Source organism: Drosophila subobscura, chromosome J, assembly GCF_008121235.1.
Source record: "Drosophila subobscura isolate 14011-0131.10 chromosome J, UCBerk_Dsub_1.0, whole genome shotgun sequence".
In the NCBI taxonomy this organism is placed as follows: Eukaryota; Metazoa; Arthropoda; class Insecta; order Diptera; family Drosophilidae; genus Drosophila; species Drosophila subobscura.
Genome location: NC_048532.1, coordinates 22,667,130 through 22,686,226, shown reverse-complemented (window position 1 = coordinate 22,686,226; position 19,097 = coordinate 22,667,130). Strand labels below are relative to the sequence as shown.

The 19,097-nt window shown below is 52.4% G+C and overlaps 9 protein-coding genes across 10 annotated transcripts; 4 read left to right on the top strand and 5 right to left on the bottom strand.

The window, feature by feature from the left end:
* Positions 1-773: 773 nt before the first annotated feature.
* Positions 774-2,778, bottom strand: LOC117894223 (signal recognition particle 54 kDa protein). Its single transcript, XM_034801139.1, has 2 exons — positions 1,729-2,778; positions 774-1,675 (listed from the first exon to the last, which is right to left on the bottom strand). The coding sequence occupies exons 1-2, from the start codon at positions 2,644-2,646 to the stop codon at positions 1,067-1,069; spliced, it is 1,527 nt and encodes a 508-aa protein (XP_034657030.1). The 5' UTR covers positions 2,647-2,778; the 3' UTR covers positions 774-1,066.
* Positions 2,779-3,458: 680 nt separating this feature from the next.
* On the top strand, positions 3,459-6,005 carry LOC117893017 (flap endonuclease GEN). Its single transcript, XM_034799373.1, has 5 exons — positions 3,459-3,655; positions 3,710-4,016; positions 4,071-4,360; positions 4,418-4,585; positions 4,641-6,005. Exons 1-5 carry the CDS (start codon positions 3,498-3,500, stop codon positions 5,917-5,919), a joined length of 2,202 nt encoding a protein of 733 aa, XP_034655264.1. The 5' UTR covers positions 3,459-3,497; the 3' UTR covers positions 5,920-6,005.
* On the bottom strand, positions 5,922-9,629 carry LOC117893016 (alanine--tRNA ligase, mitochondrial). The gene is made up of 9 exons (XM_034799372.1): positions 9,359-9,629; positions 9,116-9,289; positions 8,916-9,061; positions 8,650-8,853; positions 8,304-8,588; positions 7,101-8,246; positions 6,763-7,048; positions 6,488-6,708; positions 5,922-6,426 (listed from the first exon to the last, which is right to left on the bottom strand). The coding sequence occupies exons 1-9, from the start codon at positions 9,524-9,526 to the stop codon at positions 6,018-6,020; spliced, it is 3,039 nt and encodes a 1,012-aa protein (XP_034655263.1). The 5' UTR covers positions 9,527-9,629; the 3' UTR covers positions 5,922-6,017.
* A 35-nt stretch (positions 9,630-9,664) lies between these two features.
* LOC117893018 (fat storage-inducing transmembrane protein) lies at positions 9,665-11,694 on the top strand. The gene is made up of 3 exons (XM_034799374.1): positions 9,665-9,823; positions 9,923-10,542; positions 10,602-11,694. The coding sequence occupies exons 2-3, from the start codon at positions 10,023-10,025 to the stop codon at positions 11,345-11,347; spliced, it is 1,266 nt and encodes a 421-aa protein (XP_034655265.1). The 5' UTR covers positions 9,665-9,823; positions 9,923-10,022; the 3' UTR covers positions 11,348-11,694.
* Positions 11,439-13,426, bottom strand: LOC117893019 (ganglioside-induced differentiation-associated protein 1). 2 transcript variants are annotated; one of them, XM_034799376.1, is made up of 5 exons: positions 13,069-13,425; positions 12,504-12,696; positions 12,260-12,439; positions 11,746-12,204; positions 11,439-11,665 (listed from the first exon to the last, which is right to left on the bottom strand). In XM_034799376.1, the coding sequence occupies exons 1-5, from the start codon at positions 13,195-13,197 to the stop codon at positions 11,652-11,654; spliced, it is 975 nt and encodes a 324-aa protein (XP_034655267.1). In that variant the 5' UTR covers positions 13,198-13,425; the 3' UTR covers positions 11,439-11,651. The 2 variants fall into 2 exon arrangements, with proteins under 2 accessions (XP_034655267.1, XP_034655266.1); XM_034799375.1 differs by having other exon boundaries at positions 11,439-12,204; positions 13,069-13,426.
* A 557-nt stretch (positions 13,427-13,983) lies between these two features.
* On the top strand, positions 13,984-15,200 carry LOC117893026 (dehydrogenase/reductase SDR family member 4). Its single transcript, XM_034799384.1, has 3 exons — positions 13,984-14,306; positions 14,378-14,780; positions 14,839-15,200. The coding sequence occupies exons 1-3, from the start codon at positions 14,056-14,058 to the stop codon at positions 15,142-15,144; spliced, it is 960 nt and encodes a 319-aa protein (XP_034655275.1). The 5' UTR covers positions 13,984-14,055; the 3' UTR covers positions 15,145-15,200.
* LOC117893028 (charged multivesicular body protein 2b-B) lies at positions 15,142-15,948 on the bottom strand. The gene has a single exon (XM_034799386.1). It carries the CDS (start codon positions 15,861-15,863, stop codon positions 15,225-15,227), a length of 639 nt encoding a protein of 212 aa, XP_034655277.1. The 5' UTR covers positions 15,864-15,948; the 3' UTR covers positions 15,142-15,224.
* Positions 15,949-16,021: 73 nt separating this feature from the next.
* LOC117893027 (EKC/KEOPS complex subunit TP53RK) lies at positions 16,022-16,793 on the top strand. Its single transcript, XM_034799385.1, is given in 2 exon segments — positions 16,022-16,291; positions 16,294-16,793. Coding segments are annotated over 2 exon segments (675 nt in total). The 5' UTR covers positions 16,022-16,072; the 3' UTR covers positions 16,750-16,793.
* Positions 16,757-19,060, bottom strand: LOC117893024 (pentatricopeptide repeat-containing protein 1, mitochondrial). The gene is given in 3 exon segments (XM_034799382.1): positions 16,757-17,087; positions 17,148-18,680; positions 18,683-19,060. Coding segments are annotated over 3 exon segments (2,115 nt in total). The 5' UTR covers positions 18,971-19,060; the 3' UTR covers positions 16,757-16,793.
* Between the last annotated feature and the right edge of the window lie 37 nt (positions 19,061-19,097).

The window sequence follows — 19,097 nt, the reverse complement described above, 5'->3', positions numbered from 1 at the left end:
AAACAAAATGTCCCTGTTGTTGTTGTCGATATATGTTGTTGTTTGTTGTACAACAAAAATCCACTTGTTGTACAACAATAGCAAAAACAACTTTTGTTGTACAACAAGTATTTGTTTGTTGTACAAAAATAGCAAAAACAACTTTTGTTGTACAACAAGTATATTTTTGTTGTGCAATAATAACAAAAACAACCTTTGTTGTACAACAATGAGTTTTTTGTTGTACAACAATGTGGACTGACAACAACAACAGGGAATTTTGTTTTCTTAATTTCTCCGCTCTTTGAGGTCCGATCAGGATGTGCGACGTATCCTTGTAATCGGGAGAATGTCCCCGATCCTTTGACAGCAAGGACAATAAGGACATTGCCTTCGAAACGGTAAAAAACCGCTATTTATTTCCTATTTTTCATGTAATCATGGCGGGCCGCACCTTCATGTGATCGCGGAAAAAATTGTAGCCAGCTGAGCGGTAGGATCTCCCGTATCCTTTGAATCCGTCAAGGCATCAAATAGGAGAAGGATATGCCGTTTTAAGGATACTGTACAGCAGACATACTTTCAGCCCAAAAGTATGTCACGCTTTTAAAATCCCGACCAGCCCAAAAGTATGCTATGTGGTTTGACAATTTTTGAGCTGCTTCCATAACTTACCTTTGCCTTCTTTCGACTGCCAGTCCCCACCGTTTCGACCCATTCCAATAAAAAATCGTTGAGAATAATTAATTCATGTTATTTATTTGTGTTATATCTATTTCAACTGCCTGGCGGTATTCAATAGGCATGCAATTTCCATTAATTCGTGTACAGAAAACAGTCGGAAACTATAAAAACTGACACTGTGGCTGCCAAATCGTACAAAAAACCAAATTGTTAACTGTTTATACGTTGTTTTCTCTTTCTCTTTTGCTTTCGCTCCTGCTCTCACACCGATCTAAAGGGAAGTGGACGCCCAGGCCGAGTGCGCGCAGGCACTGGCCAGACGTTAACAAACATATTGCTAAAAACCGAACTACGTAGAAACAAAATCATACAAAAATCTATAAATTTACACTCGCTGCTGGCCTCACTTGCCCCCAAAGCCGCCCATCAGGTTCCCCAGTCCACCCAGGCCGCCCGCCGCTCCTTGCTGCAGCTGCCGCATCATGTTCTGGAGTCCTCCCACGCCGCCCATCTGCTGCAGCATGCGGGGATCGATCATCTTGGCCATCTGCTGGTTGAGCTTGGCCATCTGCGTGGGATTTACGTTCTTGGTCATGTCGCCCTGCTTGAAGAGACCCTTGACGCCGCCCATTTTCTTCACGACTGCCGCAAACTTTGTGTAGTGGGCAATCAGCTCCTTGACCTCGCGCTCGAGGACTCCTGCTCCTTGCGCCACACGTATGCAGCGCGTGGGCTGCTTGCTGAAGAGCTTGGCCCCGTCACGGTTGTCCAGTTCGTTGTCCGACATACTGTCCATCATGGTCATCATTCGCTTGATGCGAGCCATCGACTCCGCCTCGCCGCCCTTGGTCATGAAGTCCTGCGAGAAGCCGGGGATCATGTTCATGATCTGCGAGAAGGGTCCCATTTTCATGATGTTCTGGAACTGCTCGTACATGTCGCGAATCGTGAAATGGCCATGCTTAATCTTCTCGAGCAGCTCCTCATTTCCGTCCAGCTTTAGCTCGTTGACCTGCAAAGGATTGCCATTTAGTTTACCCATGAAGAGGACGCGCTAATGCTTACCTTGTCTATCAGGCCCTCGATGTCGCCCATGCCGAGGAGCTTGCTGACGAAGGGTTTCGTCTTGAAGGGTTCCAGGTCGTCAATGTGCTCGCCTGTGCCTATGAAGATGATGGGCGACTGTGTGGCCGCCACAGCAGACAGGGCACCACCTCCCTTAGCATGGCCATCCAGCTTGGTGATGATCACGGAGCCAATGTCCACCTTGTCCTTGAAAGCCTTCGCCTGGGCCTCGCAGGCCTGTCCAATGGTGGCGTCCATCACGAAGATGATGTTGTCAGGGTTCACTGCGTTGGCCACCGCCAACATCTCCTCGAAGAGCGACTCCTCCTGCTTGTGTCGTCCGGAAGTATCCACGATAATCATCTCAAATCCCTCGCGCTTGAACATGTCCACACCCTCCTGGGCTATGACGACGGGATCGATTTCTGTGTAGCTGCCGTAGAACGGAATGCGAGCCTTGGTGGCGTTCTGCTTGATCTGGTCGTAGGCGCCAGCACGGAACGTGTCCGCGCACACCAGGCACGACTTCCAGTTGCGCTTCTGGTAGTGATAGGCTAGCTTGGTGCACGTTGTGGTCTTGCCGGATCCCTGCAGTCCCACAAACATGATGATGTTCGCCTTCCCCTTGATGGGCTGATACGGCTTCACACCCGGATCCACCAGCTTGATGAGCTCCTTGAACACGGCCGACTGGATCATGCGTCGCTTGTTCAGGCCCCCGGCCATCTCGTCGAAGTCAATGACGGCTCGCACATTCTCGCGCAGCTGCTTCACCAGTCGTATGTTTACATCAGCCTCCAGCAGAGCTGCGCAAATCTCTTTCAGCATGGAATTCAGGGCCTCCTCATTGATAACTGTGGCTTTGCTCAGCGAGTGCAGCGCCGTCGTTATTTTCCGTCCTAGATCCGCTAAAACCATTTTGGCGTGTTGGCTGTGTTTCGGGGTGTGCTATTGGCAGCTTAAAAACGTAGTTGAGCTTCTTGCGAAGCAATTACATGCGAAAAATACAGAAAACTTTTACTTTTTGGACACGTTGTTACAGTGTGACCGCGAAATTATCAATAAAATATACCGCCAGACCATCGAAAATATACCAAAATATACCATTGAATCTTTAAAATATACTGTAAATATACCGTAGTCTTAAATCATATTCCTCGATTCTGATGTTCTATTTGATATCACTAGCTTTCAAAGACTTTTAACACTGAAACAATAATTTAATCCGTTTTAAGAATCAATTTTTCTTGTTATAAATACTCCTTTTTATTGGATTGTGTACCTCATGCCCTTATATTTTACAAATTTGTATTTTAATTTTTCATTGCTTCCTTTGTGGAACCAAGGGAGCTGTGCGTTCAGTATGTAAATAATTTAATCACAGAAATCCCACAGAAATATACCAAAAATATTATACGTGCACACTTACAAATAAAGTAAATCTTGAATCAATTTCCTCTACTTTGATGTTCTATTTGATATAGCAAGCTTGTTAAGAGTCTATGCGCTAAAACTATAATTCTATCCGATTAAGCAATCAATTCTACACAAGACCGGCTAGTTTTTATGACTTGCTTTGATTGGATTGCTTACAAAATAAGGGCCAAGCAATAAGGTCAACAAACAAAAAAGCATAAAACGTAACGTGAGTGGCAATAGAATGTTACGTACTTGACTACTTGTTGCTTGTCAGCCGGGCAAATTCGTGGTGACTGGCAAATTCTTTGAATTTAAACTCTTGTTTTGGTTTTGTTTATGGATATTGATCTATGGGTGTTAAGGAACTTTGGACAGTGCTGACTCCACATGCTGAGCGCAAGCCGATTAATGAGCTGCGCGGCAAGAAAGTGGCCATTGATCTGGCCGGCTGGGTGTGCGAGAGTCTCAATGTGGTGGACTACTTTGTGCATCCGCGGCATCATTTAAAGTGGGTGAAACTGTGCTAAAACACTTGCGCTAGTGGCTAATGTACACTTTTCAGAAACCTTTTCTTTCGCACTTGCTACCTTATATGGGAGCAAGTCACTCCGGTGTTTGTGCTGGAGGGAGTGGCCCCGAAACTGAAGGGCCAAGTGATTGCCAAGCGAAATGAGCTGCAATTTCGCGGAGTGCGACCCAAGGAGGCGGCCACCAGCACGCAGCAAGCCGCAGCAAAAGGAGACAAAGGACGCACTCGCTTCAACCATGTGCTGAAACAATGCGAAACGCTGCTGCTCTCCATGGGCATCCAGTGTGTCCAGGGTCCAGGCGAAGCGGAGGCCTACGGCGCCTTCCTCAACAAGCATGGAGTAAGTTTTGGTCTGTGCTGTCCCAAATCAAATGTATATTGGAAACTCTTGCAGCTGGTTGATGGCGTCATTAGTCAGGACTCGGATTGCTTTGCCTACGGCGCCATTCGGGTGTACCGCAACTTCTCAGTGTCCACCCAAGGGGCCCAGGCAGCCGCCGGTGGCGCTGTGGATATCTACGACATGCGGGAGATTACGAGCCGCATGGATTTTGGCCAGCACAAGATAATCGTGATGGCTCTGCTCTGCGGCTGTGACTACTGTCCCGACGGCATTGGTGGCATCGGCAGGGATGGTGTCCTGAAGCTCTTCAACAAGTACAAGGAAACGGAAATCCTCGATCGGTAAAACTAACCAGGAACTGCAGTCTCGGCCAGATTCACATTGCATTCTCCTTGCAGGCTGAGAAGCTGGCGAGGCGAGACGGATAAATACAATGCTCTGGAGATGCGCGTGGACGATAAATCGATTTGCAGCAACTGCGGACACATTGGCCGCACGCAGAGCCACACGAAGAGCGGCTGCAGCGTCTGTCGCACGCATCGGGGATGCGACGAGTCCTTGTGGAAGTGAGTAACTATCCGAAATGGCAATATTCGATAATTGCTTACACTTCCTTTGCAGAGAACAACGACTTTCCATCAAGGCTGAGCTGATGCTGCGCAGAAAGGCTTTGCTGTCCGAAGAGTTTCCCAACGAGGAGATCATTTCCGAGTTTCTCAGTGAACCGCCAACGATCCCGCAGCTAGAACTGGGCTGGCGGCAGCCGAATCTTGTCAAGTTCATCAAACAGATTGGCCATCTGCTGCAGTGGCCGGAAATCTATTGCTTTCAGAAGTTCTTTCCGATTCTCACCCGCTGGCAGGTGCAGCAGAGGGGAGGGGGAGTGGAGCTCGTTCAGCCGCTGGAGATTGTCAAGAAGCGCACGGTGAAGGGAGTGGCCAGTCTGGAGCTGCGTTGGCAGGATGCCAGGGGCAGCTTCAAAGGCCTCATTCCAGACAAACAGATCTCGGAATTCGAACTGGAACACCCGAAGGGAATCGAAGAGCTCTACTACACCGTGGAACCGCTGGACATGATGGAAGCGGCGTATCCCGATTTGGTGGCAGCCTTTTTCAAGTCCAAAGAGAAGCCCCCCAAGAAGCCAACGCGGAAGAAGAAAACAGAGCCGCTAAGTGCCATTGAGAATATCCCAGAAGCAGGCAAGGAGAAGGCGAGACCAAAGCGTGTGGTCAAGAAGAAAAAGGCTGCCACGGAGCAGGCACAGTCTTCGCTGCAACAATTCCTTAGACGGGAGAGAATTGGGGGGAATCCTCCGCAACAAATGCCACAGCAATGCTCCACGCCGATCACCAAATGCCTGCCCTCCGATCTCGAAAGCGATTGCGATGCGGGAGAGTTTGACATGTCGGATATAGTCAATGGAATCATATCGAATCCGAATGCTCAGCCAGCTGTCACGAAGCACGGGGGACGACAGCTGCACTACGAGGCCTTATCCGATGATCTGAGCATGCGTCTGGCCCAGCTGAGTCTGACAAAGGAGGAGCCACCAGCTGCAGCAGAGCACAAACGAGATCTCTCGCAGGTCGAGCAGCTGCCGCAGAGCAAGCGACTCTCTCTGGATGACAGCTTTGATTTGCTGGTGAAGGGTGATCTGAAGAAGGTCTCACACTTAATCAGGACACCTGTGGATCGCTTCAAGCATCAGCATCGCCTGAGTGGGCAGCCTGCCGTCGAGCCATCGCCTGCCAATGTCAGTTACTTCTTCAATCAGAGCAGCGACAATGCCAATGCCTTTGAGCAGCTGATGAACTCCAGCCTGGGTGGGCCACAGCCACACGAAGAAGAGGATGAGGATGAGCAGGATGAAGATGAAGATCTGGTGGTGATCAGTGATTAGGCTTACGGTTTGAAGTTTGCGATTTATTCGCTCTTTACAAAATAAAACTTCTCCTCTCGCAAGAGCAAACTTTGAGCCTGCGCTTTGGGGGAGAATAATCACAACTTGAAATAATTCTTGGCATACTGATGGGCCTTGGCCAGGGCCTGCTCCAACTGCTCCTCAAAGAGATTGCTTACCTTGCGGCCCTTCATGTTGCACACGAACTGCGGGTTCTGGCCCTTGGGCGCGGCCACCTGACCCCCGAATGTGTCGGCAAAGGACTGCAGCCACGAGGCTGCATCGAACTGCTGGCTGACGCTGCTCTGCGGCACACAGCAGCGAGCCTTCACGACGCTGTCGCACATGCTGACCACCAGGATGGGACGATCCGAACAGAGTTTGGTGGCACGCTGCAGCGGGATCTCCTCCACCAGAGCGGAGCTGGAGATGTAGTGCAAAATGAAGGGATGGCTGTCCACGGGCTTCTCCTGCAGCAGGTTGCGCATCTCCACCTCCACGAATTCCCTGCAAGAACGGGAAGTTATCATCTGGATAACAGGGGAAGTCTCTCGCTCTTCGCTCTCACTTGAGGGTTGTGCGGGATGTCTCCTTGATCCGCTTCAGCATGTCGTGGATGCGTTCCAGCGTGTCCATCTTGAAGGCGTATGGCAGCTTGATGTCCGTGTGCAGCATGTTGTGGCGGATGGTCTGCAACTCCACTTCGGTGGCATTTGTGAGCTTGTCTGGCTGCAGCTGCTGCTCGAGGAGATCCACGCGATGGCGCAGCAAGGCAGCGGTTTTGAGCACCTAAAAGGCATGCGATATGGGAATATGCTCAGAGGATAAGCTCAAGTTACTCACATTCTCCGCCGCCTGGCCAGCCACAGCGGTGAAGGCAAAGCGCGCTCTGTTCGTCTGCTTTAGATTGACAATGCAGAAGCAGGAGAGCTCGCTGGTGTTGGTCACATGAGTGCCACAGCACAGCTCCTTGGAGCTCAGCTGCATCTCCGGGCATTGCACGTTGATCAGCCGCAGTCCCTGCTCCGGGTAAACCTCCCCGGGCACCATCGTTATATCATTCTGCTGCAGCACATCGGCGGCACTCAGCAGCTCCACTTGGACGGGCGTGGCAGCGCAGATTATGCGACTGTAAGAAAGGATTATAAATAAATAATAATACACAAACGACTGGAACTTACTTAATCAAATCCTCGATGAGCTGCACATCTGATTTTTGTATGCGCTTGCCCAGCAGTCCCAGCTCCAGCTTGCACTGCTCGCTGCTGACGGAGCTGGAGACTTGGTACGTGACCTTGTTGAACAGCGATCGAATGGCAGCGTTCAGCAGGTGGGTGGCCGTGTGATGGCAAGTGTTCAGCTGCCTCGTGCTGGCATCGACTTGCAGCTCAACCTCGTCGCCAATGGACAGCTCAAAGTCGTCTGTGGGTGCGGCCAGGCGGCAGACATGAAGCACGCAATCGTTGAGCTGCTTCACACGGATCACATTCAGCAGATGCGGCGGCTGCTCTGGCTTGTGCGTGCTGCTGACAAGAATGTGGCCAGCATCGGACTGCTGTCCGCCCGACTCGTAGTAGAAGTTGCTGGCGGCGGTGACAATGGTAAGCGTGTCGGTGGGGTCCTGCAGGCGGCTGCTTTGAGTGCGCGAAACTTCCGCATCGTTGAGGAGCAGGCCCAGCACTCGACTGCGCAGAGTGGGGATCCTGTAGGACTCATTCTCGCTGTCAAAGGAGTAAACGTATTTGTGACTGTTGTCGGTGGCCGGCAGTCGCTTTGTGAGCTTCGCCTGAGCCTCGGCAATGCGCTGCTCCAGCGCCACATCGCACAGGCCTCCGTCCTCGCGCTGACTCTCCTTGGACTTGCTCTTGGCCAGCGACACCTCCGCCCGATAGCGGTCCAGATCACAGTTCATGTTCTCCAGCTCGGCCAGCTTGAGGAAACTCTCCTCGGTGAGGCCGTAGGTGTCCGTCAGCTTGTAGAGGAAGTCGCCGGGTATCGTGTTGTTGGGGAACTTGCAGCGCTGCACCTGGAACTCCCGATAGGCGGGCACAAAGCCCGGGCACTCCATCAGGTCAATGTCGTCCAGGTTGGGGAACTCCGTCAGCACTTCGGCAAAGGCTTTCGAGGAGCTCTCGCGCAGATTCTTGTACACATCCTGCTCGTGGTTGATCAGATCGATGACTGCCTCCTGCTTGGCAGACATCTCCGGGTACGCCTCACCCAGGGTCTCCACCACAATGGGCACCAGCTGGGAGAGCAACTTCTCGTGGGCAAACACATGCTCCGAAATGTTGAGCGCTTTCCGCAAGACGCGACGCAGCTTCTGGCTGCAAATGGGCACGGATTAGTGGGGGAAACAGTCGCTAGGGATCGAGATAGCCTACTTCTGATCTGGCAGCATTCCATCGGCTAGGCAGGCGGTGACCATGCGCGCATGATCGGCAAGTATTCTGTAGCTTGTGTCCAGGAGCGCTGCATTTGAGGTTTCTGGGAAGCTGCCGCCGTAGACCGGAGCCTTAGACAGCTGCTGGATGCCGTCGAAGAGCGGCGTGAACACATCCGTGTCGTAGTTGGAGGATTTGCTCTGCAGAGTGGCTGCCAGACGCTCAAAGCCCATGCCCGTGTCCACATGGTGAGCTGGCAGCTGCGAGATGCTGCCATCGGCATTGCTAGAAACCCAACAAATACGTTGATTAATCAAGAGAATCGCATTCCTGCCCCTGTCCTCACCGATTGTACTGTATAAAGACGAGATTCCACAGCTCCGTGAGATCCGAGCGACCGGCATTCACCAGCTTGCCGCGCTCCTCCACGCTGCCCAGCTCCGGCCGATGGTCGATGTGTATTTCGGTGCAGGGGCCGCACGGTCCAGTGGCGCCCATTTCCCAGAAGTTGTCTGTGCAGCCAAAGGGCAGAATGCGCGAAGCGGGGAAGCTGAAAGAACATGCGCAGTCGGAGAGGTGACGCCCGCGGATTATGTAACAAAGTGCACGTACCCCAGGCTGCGCCATATCTCGAAGCATTCCGTGTCCGCGGGTATGCCCAGGCGCTCGTCGCCAGCAAAGTAGGTGACATACAAGCGTGCAGGATCAATGTTGTAGGGCCCACGGAGCAGCTCGAGAGCCATGGCACAGGCCTCCCGCTGGACAGAGAGAATTAGCGTAAAATCTTGCAGTTGAAATGAACTTAAACATACCTTGAAGTAGTCCCCAAACGACCAGTTGCCCAGCATCTCGAAGAAAGTGTGGTGATAGCCATCCTGGCCCACCACCGACAGATCGTTGTGTTTTCCGCCCACCCGCACGCATTTCTGCGAGTTCACCACCCGCTTGTGGGGGGCCTGCGCTGTGCCAAGAAACACAGACTTGAACTTGAAAACGAGAACAATAATCAGATAAGAATGGACCAATGGGTCGTCGGACTGCGCTGCTCTGCTCACCTGATTCATGCCAGCGTTGACAAATGCCACCGTGGGATCACAGAAGGGCACCACGGGGCTGGAGCGCACAAACTTGTGCTCATGGCTGACGGTGAAGAAGTCTATGAATGTTTTTCGAATCTCGCGCGCCGTCAGCACGCGCTGCAATTGCTTGGCCGAGTTGTACATGCCCAAATTGTATAGCAATTCGAGTTAATTACATGCGACCGGCAATTAAAACGGAATCGGATAATCTCTGCTCGAACAGCTGATCCGTAGCGGCCATTCACTGGGAATTGCCGTTCGCATGTCCGCGTCACACCTGTGCAACTGTTCTATTTTTTACGGGGGCGCAACAGCTGCACGCACGTAGATTTTTGGCTGAAACGAAAACTAGGAGCAACGACAGTGGACACTACCAGATGTGACAGAGGCTATAAATATCACTGAAAGTAATGAAATCCGCCATCGATAGCTGCACCAGAGGTAAACTTGCCCAGGACTGTGTGAACTTTGACACGCACAATGCTTCCGCTTTCACTTTCTCCCCCGCCTCTCTCACTCTCTATCTTTGTCTTGTTGTAGCATAACCAAAAACGGCAGCAACAACGCATTTCCCACCTTGGCCAAGTGCAAACCCCAGCAGCTAGGCAGCAGGAACAAGCAGCAACGAAATCATCGAATTATGGCCACCAAACGGCGACCGCTACGCCCGAACCTTGGCACCGCTTCGAGTTCTAGTTCCAACATGAACTTTCGACCTGGGGGTCCGGACATAACTCGGTCCGAGGCTCGAGGCACCAGACCCACAGCAGCTCCCACCAGTATCAGGGAGATTCTTGTCATGGGCGTCATACATTTGTGTAAGAAAACGATTTTCTTCAACACGGACCTCAAGGTGGCCCTCTACCTGGGCAGCCTGTTCGTGATATCGGTCATTGGGGACTTTGTCCCCTTCCCCAAGACCTACTTCGCGCGCTCCGACAATCTGTTCAACATGTACTTTGTGAAGGTGGGCTGGGGCTGGACGCTGCTCTTCGTGGTGCCCTTCCTGGTGCTCTCTGCCTACACGATCACCTGCGGCGATCACAAGCGGATGCTGCGCCACCACTTCCCACGCATTGTCATCGCCACCTTCTTCTGGTTCTTCTGGACGAAGCTCTTTAACATCGTGGAAACATCCTACGGACGCTGCACGGTCAAAGGTTGGCATCGAAATTCCAGTATCAAGGTGATCCATTGGCTAACGAAACTTTTCTTTCAGGCTTCCAGAGCAAGTCGAGCTGTCTGAAGGCCGGACATCTGTGGCATGGCTTCGACATCTCCGGCCATGCGTTCATCCTGATCCACTCTAGTCTGGTGCTCATCGAGGAGGCGCGCCCCATCATCAAGTGGGAGACCATCAAAGAGCACATCCGCAACGAGCTGCACAATCGCAGCGTCTCCGAGAACACGGGCACCAATCCGCTGCGCGGGCTGAACGATGAGCAAATGCGCAGCCTGCAGTTCCTCTACAAACGCCTGACGCCCATCATCCGCACCCTGTTCATCGGCATGGCCGCGCTGCAGCTGCTCTGGGACATAATGCTGGTGGGAACGATGCTCTACTACCACCGCATGATCGAGAAGGTCATCAGCGGCATCATCGCCATACTCACCTGGTACTTCACCTACCGCTTCTGGTACCCCACGCGCGGCCTCCTGCCCGAGGAGCCCGGCAACGGCACCTTCTACTACCAGCGGGAGACCCATGGCTTTCCGTTCAAGCGTCCCTCGCATTTATCCGGTGCGGCTGGCACCAGTAGCGGCGCCTCTGGTCCCACGAGAGCCAATCCCAATGGCAAAGTGGGTGCAGCGACGACTGTGCCCAAGGACCAGCAGATGCCAACATTTATGGGCATGCCGCTGTTCACCAGCCCGAAGGCGGCCACCGCTGCAGCGAGTCTGCTGCAATCGGCGCAGCAGAAGCGAGAGAGAGAGCAGCAGCAGCAGCTGGGAGCGGAGAGTTGAGCTTCGCCCCAAGGGTGAGGCGTCCACGTCCTCGCGGGGCGTTCACAAGCATAGCAGGAATTGACAATTAGGTGACGGATTGGAAATGGAATTTATACCAAATTATTTTGTATATTCAACGTTAATGATTGAGATGTAAATTATGATATTTATAGCAGCTGGCACCATCCATTATCTCTCTTTTCTCTTTTCTCTTCATCATCATCATCCCATGCCCCAGCATCCGCCATCTGCCATCTGCCATCTGGTTACCCCTCGTTGTAGTCGTAGCTTTAAGCGTTTAGCGTTCTTTTGTTTCGTGCGTTTATATGTGACCAACTTTAACAGTAAAAGGATTTTGTTAACAAGACATTCAATCCGCATTCACTTGTGCGCAAAGGCGGCAAACATGGCCATACCCAGGAAGCCGGCTCCGGCGCCCAGCTTGTAGTTGCCCGGCGTCTTGGCCCACATCTCCCTGAGGATCTCGAAGTTGCTGGGCTGCAGCTTGTGGTACGACTGGCGCTGCCTGAAGCGTAGAAAGTATCCCTCCACCTGGGGCAGCTTACCGAAGGACCAGTAATAGTTCTCGAAGCCCAGCTGGTACAGGCGATGCAGCAGCAGCCCGAGGCTGATGTCCGCCAGCGTCACCTCGTTGCCGGTCAGCCACTCGTTGCGCGGCGCCTGCTGGGACAGCTCCTGCTCCACGTACAGCAGCACATGGCGCACGGCGTCGAGCACGCGCTGAAAGTCGTCGCGGCAGGAGACCAAATCCTTGCGACGAATCTGAATGTCCAGCTTCTGCTTCAGCGCAGACTTGTTGGATTCCAGCTCATCCACAGAGCGGCGCAGCAGGTCCAGCACTTTGTCGTTGTTCTCTGGAAAGGCAAAGCCATGCGGGAATCGTTATTGGAAGCAAAAGTTTCCACTCACTTAGGCAGGATTGACGCACTGGCCCGATGAAGGGCGCCTTGGGCACTAGCTTCAGATCGTCGTGGATGAAGGAGCCAAGACTCAGGGCGCCCACGGGCACACGTCCCACGGCACTCTCATAGATCATAACCTGATCGTACTGTGCGGAACTCTGGTCGGGCTTTAGCACGGGATGATTGGCTGAAAAGGGCAGAGAGGAAATGCTTAAGAAATTTGTGGCAAATACTCGATTAGTAGTAGTTACCTCCCCGAAACTTGCTCTCCACATAGTTAATGATGTGCGTCGAGTTGGGTATGATGAAGGCTCCATCCTGGAGCACTGGCACATCCCCCTTGGGATTGAGATTTAGGAACCAACTGGAATATTGCTCGCCATTGCACAGATCCACCACGTAGGGCGTAAAGTCAATGTTTTTCTCGTACAGCACGAGCAGCACCTGCAAGAGAGTGGAAATGGAGAGTTGTTTATTTTCCAGTTCATCTATTTATATTGTCGCTTCATTAACACCTGCCGGGTGAATAGATAAACAAATTATAAATCAAGTTCCCCCATGGATGTTGTCATAATTCAGAGTACAAGCCAAACTCCCCCGTCAAGCTCCATTGCACTCGACATTGAACAGAGTTCAGCTGATCGTAAGGGCACACAGGGGGGCTCCCTGTGTAGTGAGCATCGGGGGGTTAAATAATGGATCGTCATTCGTCTCGATGATGATTCGTTTTGCAAATTTCGCGCCATTGGATGATAAATAGTTTGTGGAGAGAATCGAATCACATGATTAACATTTAACATCAGCAGCAGCACTAACTTTTTGCGAGTAGAAGTTGTAGGGATGGAAGTAGAGCACGAGCTTGTTGTCCGCAAACACAGGAGCCTTGAAGTCCTGCAGAATGGCTGGCGGTGTGGCTGCCTCAATTTCCTTCGCCTGATCACCCATTTTTCCAATAAAATTAAACTTCTTGGTAGCAGCAGTTCCCTCTCGCGCGTTAGTCGCTTGTACTATTATGCTAGCTGAAAGGTTTTTCCTTTATCACATGCCTCGCCGCTCGACGAAAGCCGTTACCGCGTGCCGGAGACGTTCGCAACCAGACGGAATATGTGAAGAAAAACCGTTTGCACGCGAGAACCGACGTTGGGCAACTAACTGCCTGCCAGTGCTAGGGCCCCTCCACATCTAGAGTGGAGAGTGAAGCGTCGAGCTGCTCCGACGGCCTCATATTAATTCGCACTTTCGGCTGGGAATGAATTTCATGGCATTGCGACTTCGGTAGACCCGAAATGAAGTTTCAACTATGTCAAGCGATTCTCACTCGCTTTCATTCTGCGGTTGCTACTCATGTTTGCTTGTCACAATTATTTATCTTTTGTTTATTTGGCATTACGAAACGGAACGCAACGTTTTATCTTCTGCTGGAGGAGATTTTCTTTTCAAAATGTTCTTATCTACCGATGACTGAGATGACTGTCTGGGGTGTGGGCTATTCTTGGCGCATGAATGAGCAGATTTCTCAATAAAACAACAGTTGATATTAAGTATTAAATGTAAATAGCTGTTAAACCACAAATTACTCAGAAAACATATCTAAGCCACTGTGCAAGCTTTCAGTTATTCAAAAACAGAGGCGCCATTCGCAGTAGGAGCTTTTGGTTTCACTGTGAATGGCAAATCTAATAAGAAGTAGCAGCGCTGCAGCTTTGTCGATTGATTTCCCAACTAAAGCCGTTTTATAGTTGATAATTATTAATTGTTAAGCAACTAATACCTCAAACTAAAATCGAATCTCGCGTTTAGACTATGTTTCATCTCGGCAAGCAGTTGATTGGCAGGGCGCCAAAGCTCCCACTGAGTGCCGGCACCGCTGTGACTGTGGCCGGAGTCCAAAGTGCCGCAAACAATCCTAATCGGTGCAACAACAAACCCGTTCAAAAGCTTGTTAGCCATAATCTTACCCATAAGCGCTTGTCCAGCACCAGTCAAAGTTCAAGCGTCAACCAGATGAAGCGTTTAGCAGGGAAAGTTGCCGTGGTCACCGCCTCCACAGATGGGTAAGCGAAGAATGCATAGAGAGATTCCTCTTGCCCTTGCCTCTTTGTTAACTCGATTGATCCCCTTGCAGCATTGGCTTTGCTATTGCCAAACGGCTAGCAGAAGATGGAGCCTCCGTGGTGATCAGCAGTCGCAAGCAAAAGAACGTGGACAACGCCCTGGCGGAGCTGCGCAAACTGAACCTGAATGTCCACGGCCTGAAGTGTCACGTGAGCGAGCCCCAGGATCGCAAGCAGCTCTTCGACGAGACCATCAGCAAGTACGGCAAGCTGAACATATTGATAAGCAATGCGGCCACCAACCCCGCCGTCGGTGGGGTCTTGGACTGCGACGAGAAGGTGTGGGACAAGATCTTCGATGTGAACGTGAAGAGCTCGTATCTGCTGGCCAAGGAGGCGCTGCCCTATCTGCGGCAGGAGAAGGGCTCCAGCATTGTGTTCGTCTCCTCCATTGCGGGCTACGATGCCTTTGAGGTTAGTGGGTGACGCGACCAGTGACCAGTGGCTTATCTCAACCTTCTTATCGTTGCAGCTGCTGGGAGCATACTCCGTCAGCAAGACGGCGCTCATCGGCCTCACCAAGGCTGCAGCTAAAGATCTGGCGCCAGAGGGCATTCGCGTGAATTGCCTCGCTCCCGGCATTATCAAGACAAAGTTCTCGAAGGCCCTGTACGAGGATGAGTCAGCGAACGAGGCGGCCCTCATGAAGATTCCCATGGGTCGCCTGGGCACCAGCGAGGAGATGGCCGGCGTCGTCTCGTTCCTGGTGAGCGAGGACGCTGGATACATTACGGGCGAGGCCATCGTGGCCGGCGGTGGCATGACTGCGCGTCTGTAAGCGGTGTACATAAATATATTTCCTTAGAGACTATGGATAACAGGCTTGAATACAAATATGGGTGCAGTTGGTGGTGCTGTCTAGGAGGAGCGCAGCTTGGCTAGCTGGTCGGCAATGTCCTTCTCGGTGCGCTTGCCGCTCGTCTCGAAGTCCGCGCTGCCAGTGGCTGGAATATTGGACATCTTGCCGGATATCTCAATGCCAATCTCATCGAGAACCTTGTTCACCACGGCATTCGACTCCTCCTCGTCACCGGATTCGTTCAGCATGTCGTCCAGTGTGTCGTTGATCATCTCATCCGTCATTTCCATCTTCATGTTCGCTGCCTGGAAGTCGCGCACTGTGCCAGCGATCGCCTCGGGTCGCATCACCTTGTTCATGTCCGCCATGGTCTTGGCAGTCGTTCCCATTGCCTCGCTCAGCGCTATGTTGGCGCCCATGTTCTTGTTCTGGAAGCCAATGGACTGGATCTTGCCGGCCGCCGCATAGCTGCGCGACTTCTGCTTCCGTATCTCCACCAGCTGCTTGGCCAGTATGCGACAGGCGTCGTTGTTCCCAGCGGCTGCATTGCGTCTGATGTCAGCCTCCAGTTTCTTCTCCTCCTCCTCCATTTTGCGTCGCTCGCGCTCAATGTCGCGTGTGGCCTTTTTCAGTGATCTGTCATTTTCGCGCTGCTGCTCCTTGACTGTGGGTTTCTTGCCGAATATGTTGTTGAACATTTTTTGAATTTATAATAATTGCAGATTGCGACGCTCGAGAATTCCTTTTTTCCCTATGAATCACGCAAAAGTAGCCCAAGCAAATCGAAGTAAACAATGCAGTAAATCAGATCAGCTGGCAAGTGCGTGCGTTGCGCTGTGAGTGTCTGTTTTTACCTTTTGGTGCTGCCACTTGGTTAAAGGGTTTGCCGATTTATTATTGTTAAAAAATGGACAAAGAAATTATAAAACAAGGCGCGGAGGCCCGCCTGTACCTCGGCAAATACGAGGGCGAAACCTGCTTGATTAAGGAACGCTTCGTCAAGAAGTATCGACACCCAGACCTGGACAAACAAATCACGCGACGCCGCATGAAGGCAGAGATGAAGACGGCGGCACGTTGTCTGGCCGCCGGCGTTCTGGTGCCAAAAGTACTTCACCTGGACTACCCCGCACACACACATTGTACATTGAATACTATGCCAAGGCCAAGACAGCCAAGGAGTTCATCCAGGAGACAGTTGCCACCCAAGAGCCGGGCGAGGCGAAGAAGATTCTGCAGGATCTTTGCTGTCGCATCGGCGTAATCGTCGGCAGAATGCACTTTGACCACATCATCCATGGCGATCTGACCACATCGAACATACTAATCGATCCCCAGGAGAACAAGTACGACATTGTGTTCATCGACTTCGGCCTGAGTCACTACGACAAGGGCGCCGAGCGCAAGGGCGTGGATCTGTATGTACTGGAGCGGGCCCTGCTGAGCACCCACAGCGAGCAGCCCTACCTCTTCGACTTCATCCTGGAGGGCTACCGCGTGCAGTGCGGCGCGGAGGGACTTCTCGTCCTTGCCAAGTTCGAGGAGGTGCGCGCCCGCGGACGCAAACGGACGATGATTGGCTAACAACAAATATCCTTTAATAAAACTTAAATCCGTAGAACTATTCCTTATTCTATTCTCTTGAGGGTCTCCTCTCTGGGTGGGTCATCCTGCAGCTCATCGATCCTGATTTTCTTGATGTATTTGCGGAGCTTTGTTTTGCGCTTGACCTGCTCGTGCTTGAGTGGCTCCAGACCCTCCACGGCGGACTCCTTGTACTTGGCATAGGGGCGCGCCTTTATCTTGGCAATGGCATCCTCCAGCTTGAGCCCAGTCAGGCCCTGCTCCTCGTAGTACAGGCGGTACTTATCACAGAACTTTGCGTGTCCCTTCTTAAAGTTGGGCGCTTTGGTCGAAGGGTGCTGCAAAGCGCGAGATTAAAATTGAATTTCTCTGGGAGAATGGCGCGTGGGAACACTCACCCTGGCATCGATGGCCCGGGCGCAGCCTATGTGAAACCTGTGCAGATGCCGCAGGAAGTGCTCGTTGGGCTTGATGCCCTCCTCCAGGCTCAGCTGCATGATCTCATTGATGTAGCCGAAGGACTTCTGTTCACAGCCCTGCCGCAGCATGGCGCCCAGTATGGGCATGTTCATCTTGATGCCTGCCTCCTGCATTTGCAGCAGCAGCTCCCTGGCCTCCTCCTGGGTGCGGCAGCCCAGTGCCAGCACGCCGTAGGTCACGATATCCGGATGCAGTCCCGCCGTGCGTACCATGGAGAGCACCTCACGGGCACTGTCGTAGTCGTAGCGCATCGAGCGCTTCTTGATCAGAATATTGAAGAAGTCAATGTCTGCCTTGAGGCCGATCTTGCGCACGAATGTGAGGATCTGCTTCTCGGCCGCATTGGTGGGTGGAATCACCTCCAGCATGGTGGTGAAGGTCTGTATATCGGGCGTGATCTTGTGCTGCTTCATGTGCTCCAGGAAACCCGTGATGCCGCCCAGCAGGAGGAAGCGTTCGTGGGGACGCGTCACCTCCTCCAGGGCCACCAGACTGCCCAGGTGTGGTCGCGGCAGCAGCAGATTGGGCAGCTGCAGCTCACTGGCAGTCGTCGCCACTTCGATGTGGTCTGCCAGCGACTTGGCGCTCGATGTTTCCATGGGTAAATCTTCCTTTTGCCCTGCCTCCAGTTGGTCAGCCGCCTCCTGTTGGGTGGCTGCAGGTGCTATCTGGTCGAGAACCTCCCGCATGGACTCCAGAGTGCCAAAGCCACAGTCCCGTGCACAGCGGAGCATCGCATTGAAGCTGTAGTAGTCCGGGCTGATGCCTGCCCGCAGCATTTTGTGCCACGTGAGGAGAGCGTGCCGAAAGCCGTGCTCCGGTTTGCTGGCACACGCCTGCAGCAGGAAGTTGAATGTCTCTGCGTTCATGTCCAGCTTTCGCTCCACCATCTCATCCGCCAGCAGGTAGGCTGTGTCCACATCCCCGCACCGCCCGTAGGCCTTGATCATGGCGTTGTAATTCTTCGCATTTGGCTCGTAGCCCTTCTCCAGCATGTTCTCGCGCAGGATCTGTGCCTTGGCCAGTCCGTCGCTGATCGTGGGCGCATTGGCGCACGCATTGAAGAGCGATGTGTAGGTGCCGCCCGAGACGGGCAGTCCGCGCTGCCGCATCTTCGTGTACAGCGAGAACGCCTTGCGGGTGTACCCAGCCTTGGCGCAGCCGCTGATCAGCAGATTGTAGATGTACTTCTCCGGCTTGACACGATCCTCGCGCAGCATGCGCTGCTCCAGCACGGCAATGGCATCGTTCAGCCGGTTGGCGTTCAAATGTTCCTTGATGAGATGGGCGTACTCCTTCGTTTGCAGTTTCTTCGAGTGTCGCGTGGGCTTGCTGATGTATTCCTCCTCTTCGATATCACCAGGATCTTCGGTTTGGCTAGCGCTAAACTTGGCATCGCCAAAGGTATCTGGATCGCCATGCTCCAGCACTTTTTCGGTTTCTTTTCCTTTCTCTCCTTCCTTTTCTCCACAGACTGAAATTTCTTGCTCTGCCTGGGAGCTTTCAGATCAGCTTCCTCATACGCTTCATCCTGGAATGGGTTGCTGTGCCTATTGGCCTCTCGTTTAGCCTGCAGACCGGCTTCCTGATCCGTAATACGCACGTGCAGCTGCCGGTTCCAGGTGGACAAAGGAACCAATTGGAGACGGCTGTTATAGCCATTTAGCGAACTCCTTGCGGTGTGCAACTGCAAGTGTCGCATGTGCGAGGCCAGCGCTTGGCTGAGCAATCGCAGAGCCATAGTTCTGTTGCAATTTTCAGTGATTTTTATGTAATTTATCAAACTTTTCAAACGTGCGTCGTGGGTGCCGCGGCGGTGTAAATACTGAAACAGCTGCTGTGAGCGGAGTTGCCACCTGATCATATTT